Genomic DNA, 11929 nt, shown 5'->3' with positions numbered 1-11929 from the left:
ATTCAAAATCCTGGCTACGGGCATGTATTCATAACCAATCGTACATGCGTTCTAACAGAGTGGACGTGCCGAACCCTCTGTACGAGGACAATCCATATGTGCAGCAGAAGGGAGGATGTGGAGTGGAAGGCGACTACATGCACCTCACCCCTAAATACGTGGTGGACAAGGATTATGGACAAATGACATGGGGTCCTTATGGTACGTAATTGAACACGGTGCTTATATTTTTTTTATATATATATTCCGAAACATGTAATCACAAGACGTGGTGACGGCACACTCAAGTTTTTTCAACTTGTATTAATGCCGCCACCAACACAGGGACAGTAAAATACTCATTTACACCTGAGCGAAGTGAGGAAAGTCGTGCAAAGTGCCTTTCCCAAGGGCACAATATCGGTGGCATGTCAGGACTCGAACCCGGGGCCTCTGGTTCCGAGTCGAGAACGCTGCCGCTACGCCACACGACCCCACCTCAATGCTTATATTTGCAGGAAATCATACCGCTAGAGTACCCAAAATTGACCTTCCATTTCCCAACCCCATCCTACCTACAAAATACCATTAAGATACATGTACAAATCAGCAACCCCTAGGTATTGTGTACTTAAACACATAACCTTCTGACGAAGGTAATTAATGTATTCTCCAGGCAAAACGTTCGTCCATGAATTCGGCCATCTCCGCTGGGGTCTGTTCGACGAGTACGGCTTCGATGATCCGTCGGGAGAGTCCTACCCGCACTTCTACCGCTCATCGACAGGGGGCGTCCTACCCACCCGCTGCTCAGCCAAAGTTGCCGGATACCACCAAAACATGGTGACGGGAGCACGCTGTCAGCTTAACCCCGAAACCGGAGTCTACGAGCCGGAGTGCCGTTTCTACCCGTATTTCTCTGACAACCAAGCAACTGGGTCTTACATGTTCATGCATTTTCTTGACAATGTAAGTTTCATAGTTTTGTAGCCATTTTACTTGTCCAATCAGACGAATACCAAAAACACATGTACAAAGGTCAGTCAATTTGCAGTCTGATGAGCAGTCTCCACGTGATTCATGGACTGGCAAAGAAGGGTTAACCCAACAATGCACTTACTTGTACTTGAGGTCTCCTCGAGTCAGTCGTTCGAGTGGCCTGCGCACAGAACTCGTCTCCTCCTCAACAGTCCCCTTTACTTCTTCCCATCTCTTGCTAATTCATTTAGCTCTTCCAGACCGGTACTAGGCCTCCCTATGATCAGCACATACAGCATCTTCCAGGACACAGATAATCCATGTTTTCCTAGGCCTTCCCCTTGAGCGTCGCCCATAATTCGGTTTCCAATCCAGTAAATACCTGGGCAGCCGCTCTTCAGGCATTCTTACAATGTGCCCAAACCACCTTAGCCTGTTGAGAGCTACGGTTGTGGCTATGTTCGCTAACTGTGCTTGCTGTAGTACATCATTGTTCCGTACCCGGTGATACCATCTGATGCGGAGGATACGGCGCAAACAGCGTTGATGAAACGTTTCAATTCCCGCCATGATGTTGCCTGGATTGAGAATATGTATTATGACTTATGTTTGCAGGTGAAAGGTTTCTGTCACAGTGACCCGGAAGGTGACCCGCTGTCCTACCACAACCGGGAGGCGCCCAACAAACAGAACGTCATGTGTCAAGGCCAGAGCACCTGGGACATCATGAACAAACATCAGGACTTCGCGAACGGCGCCAACCCTCCCAGGGCAGTCAACTCTACCGTACCGCGCTTCGTCCTGCTGCAGGAGAGCGACTTCGTCAGCATAGTTCTGGTGCTGGATGTGTCGGGAAGCATGCAGGTGACTATCCAAAAATAGCGTTGTGTCTAAGAGGAAGATGATAAAAGGTTAATTCATTTTGGATTTACTTTTATAAGAAATCATTCTGACGTCACGTCGATGAAGATTAGACATCCAGGCAATAAGATGCGCCAAGAAGCAATTACTCAAGCAACTGGATATGATTTTGGAAACGGTCAGACGTTTCAGCTAGTATCCAGCTTTCGTCAAGAAGAGAAATGCATCTCTTCTTGACTTGTCTGACTTTTGTTGACTTCCGAAATTCGTCTTCACTTTATTTGCATATCAATCAATAGTTTGTGCTTATAAACCTACACTTCTCATCTGGTCTCTCAGTCACTGACGAAAGCTAGTGGATACTACATGTAGCTGAAACGTCTGACCGTTTCCAAAATCATATCCAGTTGCTCGAGTGACTGCTTTTTGGCGTTCTGACGTAATCCTACCACAAATAGAAAAATTGATGTTTTCTACAGTGAAATCTAATTCACTTGCTGGCATTGATAGATATCATTTGAGGACTCTTTAAGGTATAACATTAAGATCGCAGTAGACAGATAGCCAACTGTGTAAGATTATAGTTTGTGGGATAGTTTAAAACGGACTATTTATTAGTAATATTGAAGTGTGTGCTTGACTTGACAACGTTCTTTTAGCAAACATACACCTTTTAGTGCTATGACACCCTGTTCTACCGAAAAAAACTTTAGGGTATATATTTTCACACAACCAAAGTGGACAAATTGGCCATACTACTGTAACAGTAATACATGAATAGGCAATATAAAGAAGTCTTCTATACCATTTCCTCGGTAAAACAACAAGAACAGTCAAATTTCGTCTCTTGAGCATCTTATCAACAAAAAGAACCTGTTTCAATTGCCATGGTGATGACCTAGCTATCTCAAATGTACACCAGGGTACAGTACAGTACAAGATTATGACTATCTTAACAATTGTAACCTGTGTTTGTCAGGGGGAACCGCTCCAGCGTCTGATCCAGGTATCAAGGAGGTTCATCCGCAGCACGGTGTCTTTAGGTACCTCGGTGGGCGTGGTCACCTTTGCGGTCGACGCTTCAATAGAACACCCGGTAGTGAGGTACGACCTGGCTTCCTCGAAAGGCAATTCAGATCTTGTGAGTGCGTGACTCGGAACTAAGAGTCCCGGGTTCGAGTCCTGACATGCCACCGATATTGTACCCTTGGGAAAGGCACTTTACACGACTTTCCTTACTTAGCTCAGGTGTACATGAGTATTGTTCTGTAATGTATTTGTCCTCTGTGTTGGTGGCGGCATTAATATAAGTTGAAGAAACTTGAGTGTGTCGTCACCACGTCTGGTGATTACATGTTGGAATATAAAAAATCTTGCTGGTTCATGCATTTGTAGTGCATTCTTCATAGAGGGCCTGTGCTAATCAAAATGCTTACCGATTCGAATGGCAATCACGTGTATGTTGACAACAGTGTGGGGGAGAACACCACGTTTTCTGTCTCCTGGCTGGACGGACAACGTCCCAGGGTAACTCTGGGGACCCCACATGGCCTTATGATCACCGAGGGAGACCCCCTGTATGACGTCACATCGGACACCATTACCATTGAGATACCCGGCATAGCAACGGTATAGGCATCTACGACGATTTTGCCGAATTAATGGAAAAACCTTAGCTTCAAACACAACAGATCTTTGTTTGCAACTGTATGTACATGTAAGCTTCTGTTTACTTCATCCATATTGGATTTTGAAAAAAAAAATAACGGCTCTTGGTCGCAAATGTGCTGATGTTGACACATTGGCGCAACAAATCCGTAGGGTGTTTTTTGGCACCCAGTTAGACAGATTAGCCTAAGAAGCTCGGTGGGCGTCACTCCACCGTATAGATGGGGAAGTCGTGTAAAGTGCCTTTCCCAAGGTCACAACGTCAGGCCACGGTGAGTATCGAACCAGGGACCTCTCGGTTCCGAGTCCAACGCTCTAGCCGTTGCGCCACCGACGCCACTCTAATATATTGGATTTGCCCACTGTATAATTTCAAAGCTGCTTATAGTGACTGTCTTTCCTGGAGAAGAAACACACAGTATAACAATAACAAACCACAAAATAGAAAATATTTATTTTTCAGTGTCACCTCTCAGGCAGTCCGTGATGGCTTGATTGCTTCACTTCCCACCAGTGCTACTGGGGGCACGTGCATTGGGTGTGGTCTTCAAAAAGGCGTCCAGGTAGGATGTTGAATTCAGGTTCTATATCTGGCTACATACGGTCAAGGTCAAGGTTTCCCGAAAGATCAATAGAATAAATAATAATAATAATAATAATAAATAAGTTATTGGCCAAACATCACCCGTGAAATCGCAGCCTTATAGTGCTGAATTGATGCAGGGTTTACAATCAGATGATACAAATGGTAGTAATACACGATAATACACATAATTCACGTGATACATATTTGTTCCACCCACATTTTTGTGGAACTGTCGCAAGGATCTTTTCGGCTGCCATTCGGCGCCACAAGGCGACCTCAATACGACTTTCCTCAACCGAAGTTAGGGTGGAGTAAGGAAAGTCGTGTTAAGTGCCTTTCCCAAGGGCAAAATGTCGGTCCAGGGTACGACTCGGGATCGAACCCGGGTTTCCACGGTTCACAGTCGAATGATCTACCACTACGCCACCCAACGCCACTCCTGGTTTCAAAGGGTATAAGAATGTGATCATTGGCCGTGGAAGTGGATACAGGTTTCCCCTTCAGTGTTTTTGATTATGTGTAGATGTTGATGAATCTGATGAATCAGAGAAGAATATGTCAATGAGAAAAAATGTCAATTAGCATACTAGTATTCACTTCCCAATGCCTGTCCCTTCATTTTGAAGGCACTCGAAGAAGTAGGGCCGTCTCAAGGAGGTATCCTTCTCCTTATCACTGATGGCGAGGAAAACCGAGACCCGAGGATCAGTGAAGTGATACCGGAGCTTGTCACGAAAAGCGTCATCGTCTCAAGCATCGCCTACAGCCAAGACGCCGACGCCATGCTGCAGACCCTATCGCTGCAGACAGGGGGCCTCTCGTTCTTCTCTGGGACTGACGAATCTACAGCCTTGGACAACGCTTTCACCACCACGTTCGAAGAAAAAGCTGGAACCAATGGAGTGAAGGTGAGTGTTACACACTTCCATGACGTCACTCACTACTCATTCACTGGGTCGAGCTTCCCTCGGTGCCAATGATAGCTCTCCATCTCTTCCTATCCTTCATTACTACCATCAGGTTTTTCCTGTCGAGCTGGGTGTCTTCTATTAATTTATTTATGTAGTTTCTTGCTGGACGACCACGACTTCTTTTTCCATGTGAGGGCTCCCACAGTATTAACTGGTTTATTATTTCATCCTCACTTCTGTAGCAGTGTCCGATGAACCTCAACCTTCGTTTCCTTATTGTTTAGCTCACTGTGGGTACTTTTTCGTATAGTACACTGTTTGGTACCTTTTGGCGTCAGGTGTCCTAAAGATCACATGTCGAAAGTTGTTGGCCCTAAGAACACGACGAAGGTTGTACTGGTGATAGCCGAAACTACACAAGACTTCTTTGTGATGTTGGAAAGCAGGTTAGCATTTTTCTATACAATTTTCTTTACAATTATACGTATACCACACTGTATACACCCATAGAATATTACATTTACTGCGATTAAAACAAAATTTATCATGATCCCATAGATCCTAAGTGAAGACAAGACCATCAGTAATCGGGAGACCTACAGCAACCACGTGTACGTTGACAACAGTGTGGGGGAGAACACCACGTTTTCTGTCTCCTGGCTGGACGGACAACGTCCCAGGGTAACTCTGGGGACCCCACATGGCCTTATGATCACCGAAGGAGACCCCCTGTATGACGTCACATCGGACACCATTACCATTGAGATACCTGGCATAGCAACGGTATAGGCATCTTCGACGATTTTACCGAATTAATGGAAAACCTTAGCTTCAAACACAACAGATCTTTGTTTGCGCCTTTATTTATACTCGATGATATATCATATGTACAATATATATCACAGCATTCAGCCATGACGGGTGCTTTCCGTGAGGGCCTTTGTTTGTACATGTAAGCTTCTGTTTACTTCGTCCATATTGGATTTACCCACTGTTTTTCAAAGAAATCTATTCTTACTCCTTGCATTTGATTTATACCTTCCAGCCAGGAAAGTGGGTCTACAACATCACCAACAATACCCCCAACGACCAGGACGTCACCGTCATAGTGACGTCCAACGCCGTCAACGACACCGTACCCATCAAAGTGACCGCACAGGTCAGCGCCGTGTCCCTTAACTACTCCTCCACTCAGCCGACGGCGCTGACGATCTTCGCGTCGGTACGAAAGGGGTACCTGCCTGTCATCGGGGCTGTCGTGAAGGCGTCCATTGAGAAGCCCGGTGGTGAGGTAGAGGAGATCATGCTGCTGGATAACGGTGCAGGTAAACACGTTCTATGCACCAGTTCTTTAATGAAACTGGTTTATGGTAGGAAAGAAGTATAACAAAAAGGAGGACATAATCCAGTGGTCACATGAGAACGATCATGACATCATGCAATGCTTACTGTCTGCATTGATGGACCACAGGCACACAATCTTTGAATTACACATTGTCATTGATTTTAAGGCACAAAACGTGACGTAAAATCCTTTTATTGTCTCTTTTTCTCATTTTTAGGTACTGACGTAACGACGAATGACGGCATCTACTCTAGATGCTTCTTCAACTTCTCCAAGGACGGACGTTACGGCGTTTCCGTTAAGGGAGACAACTCTCAGGGGGGTGCCGGGTACATCGTCATCAACCATGGACGTCGACGTGGCATGCGGAGTGGTGTGCTACCGCTGGACCCTGGTAAAAATTATACTGTCTTCAAAATCAAACAGTGGGGTCGTGTGGCAGAGTGCGCGACTCGGAACTTAGAGTTCCGGGTTCGAGTACTGACATGCCACCGATCTTATGCCCTTGGGAAAGGCACTTTATACGACTTTCCTCACTTATTAGCTCAGGTGAAAATGAGAATTGTACTGTCATGTATTTGTCCTTGTATTGGTGGTGGCATTAATATAAGTTGAAAAAACTTGAGTGTGTCGTCACCACGTCTGGTGATTACATGTTGGAATAAAAAAAAATCAAACAAAACGACCATAACTGACTAACTTGGCAATTATTGCAACATGTTAACAGTTTTAGTTTCTACTCCAATACATGTTCTGCTTGTTTCATTGCTGGGTATAAAATCATGCATATATGAATGATATTCTGATTAGAAATGAGAAACTCAAGATGACATAGCTTATTAACCTTAGGAATAGAGAATCATATAAAATGTATTATCGTTTGGTCCTTCCTCTGTAGCCTCTGGGTTTACCAGTGGGGACGACGTTCAGAAAGAACCGTTAGAGCCGTTCCAGAGGATGACAACAGGAGGCGTTTGTCAAGTACAGGGGATCCCCAGTGGTGGAATCTCTGGACAGGACATGCTGCCGCCGTCCCGGGTGGATGACCTCGTGGTGGTTGAAGTTTCCTACGCCAACGCTACCGTGACCCTGAGTTGGACAGCGCTCGGTGACGACTTCGATCAGGGAGGGCCAGGTATGTTGCGTCTGCTCTGCTTTATCTTATGAACCTATATTATATTACCTCATGCCTATAATCCATCTATTAGAAATAGAATTAAAAAATAGGATTTTTCCAATAGCCACCCACCCTGCTTACCAAAGAGGAAAAGGAATTCAATGTAATAGATTAATTAATGAAAGGAACGTAGAGCTGTGATCGAATCGATTCAGACACCAATTTAATACTTTTGCGTACTTTTTCCAGCCCACCATGTTGAGACCCGGTACAGCCGCCATTTTGACCAGCTTGCAGACGACTTCTACGGGCAAGCTTTGGTCAACCAGTCACAAGTGCTGCAGGGAAGTCTGACGTCACTTCCGGAACCCGGCTCCGCCATGACTATCGTCATCCTGGTGCCAGACCGAGGCCACAACGTCACGTTCGTCTTCGCCGTGCGCATGTGCGACGAAGCGGACAACTGCGGTGATCCCTCCAACATCGTGACGGCGAATCTCGAGTACATACCCGACCCCGAGCCTGTCTATACCAACGATACGCTCACCTGGGTCATTGTTGGCTCGGTGATTGGTGTGGTTGTTTTGGTCGCCGCAGCTTTGTTCATCTCCTGCAAATTCTGCAGGTCCAAGTCGGCAAAATCTGCCACGCAACCTTCCGCTAACGACAATCCTGCGTACAATCACACTGTGTAGCTCACTTTGTTTGATGTGCATTTCTACTTCTTGTAGAATGCACTACTTGTGTCACGTTGATTTTCTGTGCACATGAAGCTGAATGTTACTGGTATAAAACATCATGCTGTTTTCATGGCAGAAAAAGTTTCAACCATAGAATTTTATGACATAAAATAAAAAGTACTTGTCGTAGACTGAGAATAGTACTGTCTTATCTCCAATTAAAATAATCATAACATTACGCATACATGCCACTAAGAGGTGTCATTAGTAAGCTTTAGCACTATCATAAACATTTATGGTTATCGTTTGCTGATATTATCACAATATTGTCAACAGTCAACAACGTACATGTATCTGCATCAAGTTTGCCATGAATCATATTACATGTTACATGTACAAAAAACGCTCTATTTCAACTAATCTACGAACATTTTGAATCGAATGAATGAAAATTTTGGTTAGACAGAAAACGAAAATATACTACACACAGTGGAAAGTCTTGATTTCCTCTCTTACTCTAGTTCGTCTGTTCATGAAATGCAATCATATTTTTATATCCAATTTAATGATTTATGTGTCATTGTGCTTGCATGCTACGCTGCTTAGACAAATAAAATGGGAACTATGCACGAATTTGTCTGTCTTCTTAGTTTCCTGCAGCATTATTGGTTTAGGTTCTCCTTCCGTATTTGGATGTTCTGTAGACTCGGTCCACTGTGTAGGGAAGTAGCCAGCCAGATCTTGTCCACGTAGTCCTCAAAACTCGATCCGACCAAGAAGCGATGTGAGGGATTGGTCAGTAAGTAATACAAATGTTATATGGATGGATACATGTACTCCCGGGCAGCAAAATATCCACCCATAAGTATTGACTAAATCCACCGCCGTTAACATGTTTAAAGAGGTTCTCCTGTACTTTTACTGAGTTTCCGTGCTGCACAAGCTTTTTTATTTTCCTTATTTTAACCAAATTTACGGCACGGTACGTGCCGGCGGCTCGACATAAACAAACAAGATGGCGGACCCCGGGCGCACGGCGCGCCCTAAAAAATGGTAAAAACGTCGGAGTTGCCGTGTTTTTTACTCCGTGAAGGAGGTCAGGACCTCCGGACGGAGTGTTGTGATCGGCTGATTTTTCATGTTCGCAGTCGAAACACTGGGTTCTCTTTGTGTAATCAGCACGCAATTTTATACGCCGTCTGCGGGTATGCCCGTGTTGATGCACGAATGTGTATTTTTGTCGTTGCTGCTTTCGCGGTCAATGTAATATTGCAGACGCACCCCTACAATTACGAGGCGAATTGGAATGGTCCAGAAAAACGCGTTGTTTGGAATAGCAGTGGGGGGGTGGAACTTCATGCAGATACGGAGTGGTTTTGATAAGTGGTTCCAGATGTTTTTGCCCATGGTTAAGAGATGGCAAGTTTTTTGGGAGATGTTCGCAGCCAAAACGCATTCTTCCGTAAGTCGCATTTCTGTGTAATTTCGCATGTGGTGTGGCATTATGTCCGGGATGATGCACGTCTTTTTATTTTTACCGTAGCTGTTTTGATATTGGAGTAAATGCTTATTTTTGAAACATCCCCATGTCGTTAAAAATGTTTTCGTCCGTTTATGTGACCGGTAGTAATTAAGTCGCGGTCAGGCTGATGGAGACGGAAATGTGGGGTGGTCAGAGGTCAACATTACGAAATGTAAATACCGATGACGTAATCCTATCGATTTCGAACTGGTCGGCTGTGGCGACCTAGTGGCGGCGTGTATATAGTCACGTAGCAACTGGCCGGTCGTCCTAGCAACGAGCATGCTGGCCGCTTTTCTGTACACATGGGCAATATTTTTGGGTTGGGCCGCTCCATAGTGTTAGTGAAGCAGCTCTTTGTAAACATGGACAATATTTTTGAGCAACCCATCAATGTGTTCTGCCTCGTGGTCGGATGTGGTCTGGGGCTGGTAAACCGCAAATACTAGTAGATCGGGTAATTTTATGATTTGCTAGTTGTAAAGGCGTCTTGTAGTATGAGCCGGTATATGAAGAAGTAGCCTGTGTTACACAATCATGCTTTCGGCCGGAATGATGTGCAACTGTTACTAATTGCAGGGACTGCCGCTGCGCTAATGCCGACCAGTCGCGCTGTCCTTATACACCGCGAATGTTGGGCAATATGCGAGTGTTCCCTGTAGACAGTCCCGGGAGTAATTTTTTTCGCACATTCCAGGAGCCAAACCAAAATACGTTCATGAACCGAGTCCAAAAAACCGAAACGTGAAAATCGGATGATCGGACCTGATGTACATTTCTCTTTCTGTAGATTGATACACACAATACACACATCTTTAGATAATCTGGCCATGGCAGGTAAAAAAAAAGTAACCCTGAATCATACTAGATTAGCGTAAATGCATGTTTATGCGTTCAAAACAAGAAAAGAAATTGTTTCCCGGTATTAATCTCTCGAAACACGGCGCTGAATATTGACGCAAAAATATTTCGGGCATCGCGCGCCCTTCCCCGTTGTTTCTTGGCTTGGCTTCGTTGTTTAGACTGTATGCAAATCCCGCGTCACGTGTCGGCATTTCGCATCTCTGATTGGTTGTTGCGTCTTAAGATGACTGAGCCGACGCGCGTTTAAACAATTTTTCTTTGTTACTCCGTGAAGGAGGTCAGGACCTCCGGACGGAGTGTTGTAATCGGCTGATTTTTCATGTTCGCAGTCAAAACACTGGGTTCTCTTTGTGTAATCGGCACGCAATTTTATACGCCGTCTGCGGGCATGCCCGTGTTGATGCACGAATGTGTATTTTTGCCGTTGCTGCTTTCGCGGTCAATGTAATATCGCAGACGCACCCCTACAATTACGAGGCGAATTGGAATGGTCCAGAAAAACGCGTTGTTTGGAATAGCAGTGGGGTTCAAAAAAGTTCATGCAGATACGGGGTGGTTTTATAAGTGGTTCCAGATGTTTTTGCCCATGGTTAAGAGATGCCAAGTTTTGGAAGATGTTCGCAGCCAAAACGCATTCTTCCGTACGTCGCATTTCTGTGTAATTTCGCATGTGGTGTTGCATTATGTCCGGGATGATGCACGTCTTTTTATTTTTACCGTAGCTGTTTTGATATTGGAGTAAATGCTTATTTTCGAAACATCCCCATTTCTTTGAAATGGTTTCGTCCGTTTATGCAACTGTTACTGCGCTAATGACGACCAGTCGCGCTGTCCTGATACACCGCGAATGTGCGAGTGTTCCCTGTAGACAGTCCCGGGAGTCATTTTTTTGCACATTCCAGGAGCCAACCAAAATACGTTCATGAACCGAGTCCAAAAACCGAAACTTGAAAATCGGATGATCGGACCTGATGTACATTTCTCTTTCTATAGATTGTACACACAATACACACATCTTTAGATAATCTGGCCATGGCAGGTTAAAAAAAAAGTAACCCTGAATCATACTAGATTAGCGTAAATGCATGTTAATGCGTTCAAAACAAGAAAAAAATTGTTTCCGGGTATTAATCTCTTGAATCACGGCGCTGAATATTGACGCAAAAATATTTCGGGCATCGCGCGCCCTTCCCGCGTCACGTGTAGGCATCTCGCATCTCTGATCGGTTGTTGCGTCTTAAGATGACTGAGCCGACGCGCGTTTAAACAATTTTTCTTTGTTCGATTTATCACACTTCACAGAGAATTGTCGCCAATGGCTACTTCTTTTTGTTGCAATATATAATACTTCACGGAGAATTGTCGCCTATGGCTTCTTGTTCGATTTATCACACTTCACAGAGAATTGTCGCCAATGG

At 44.7% G+C, this 11929-nt stretch overlaps 1 protein-coding gene across 1 annotated transcript in view; it reads left to right on the top strand.

The window, feature by feature from the left end:
• LOC109463765 (epithelial chloride channel protein-like) overlaps nt 1–8513 on the top strand; it is a 16125-nt gene extending 7612 nt beyond the window's left edge. The window contains exons 3-13 of the mRNA XM_019760622.1: nt 59–201; nt 656–948; nt 1573–1821; nt 2798–2922; nt 3950–4049; nt 4699–4980; nt 5542–5766; nt 6029–6308; nt 6546–6722; nt 7227–7463; nt 7695–8513. Of these exons, the coding sequence (XP_019616181.1) occupies nt 59–201; nt 656–948; nt 1573–1821; nt 2798–2922; nt 3950–4049; nt 4699–4980; nt 5542–5766; nt 6029–6308; nt 6546–6722; nt 7227–7463; nt 7695–8140 (2557 nt within the window). The 3' untranslated portion in view covers nt 8141–8513. The remainder of the gene's footprint in view (nt 1–58; nt 202–655; nt 949–1572; nt 1822–2797; nt 2923–3949; nt 4050–4698; nt 4981–5541; nt 5767–6028; nt 6309–6545; nt 6723–7226; nt 7464–7694) is intronic.
• Nucleotides 8514–11929: the final 3416 nt, after the last annotated feature.

The sequence above is a fragment of the Branchiostoma belcheri genome, unplaced genomic scaffold (assembly GCF_001625305.1).
Source record: "Branchiostoma belcheri isolate BF01 breed outbred unplaced genomic scaffold, Haploidv18h27 scaffold13, whole genome shotgun sequence".
In the NCBI taxonomy this organism is placed as follows: Eukaryota; Metazoa; Chordata; class Leptocardii; order Amphioxiformes; family Branchiostomatidae; genus Branchiostoma; species Branchiostoma belcheri.
Note: the sequence above shows the minus strand (reverse complement) of the source record. Positions and strands in the feature narration are given on the sequence as shown.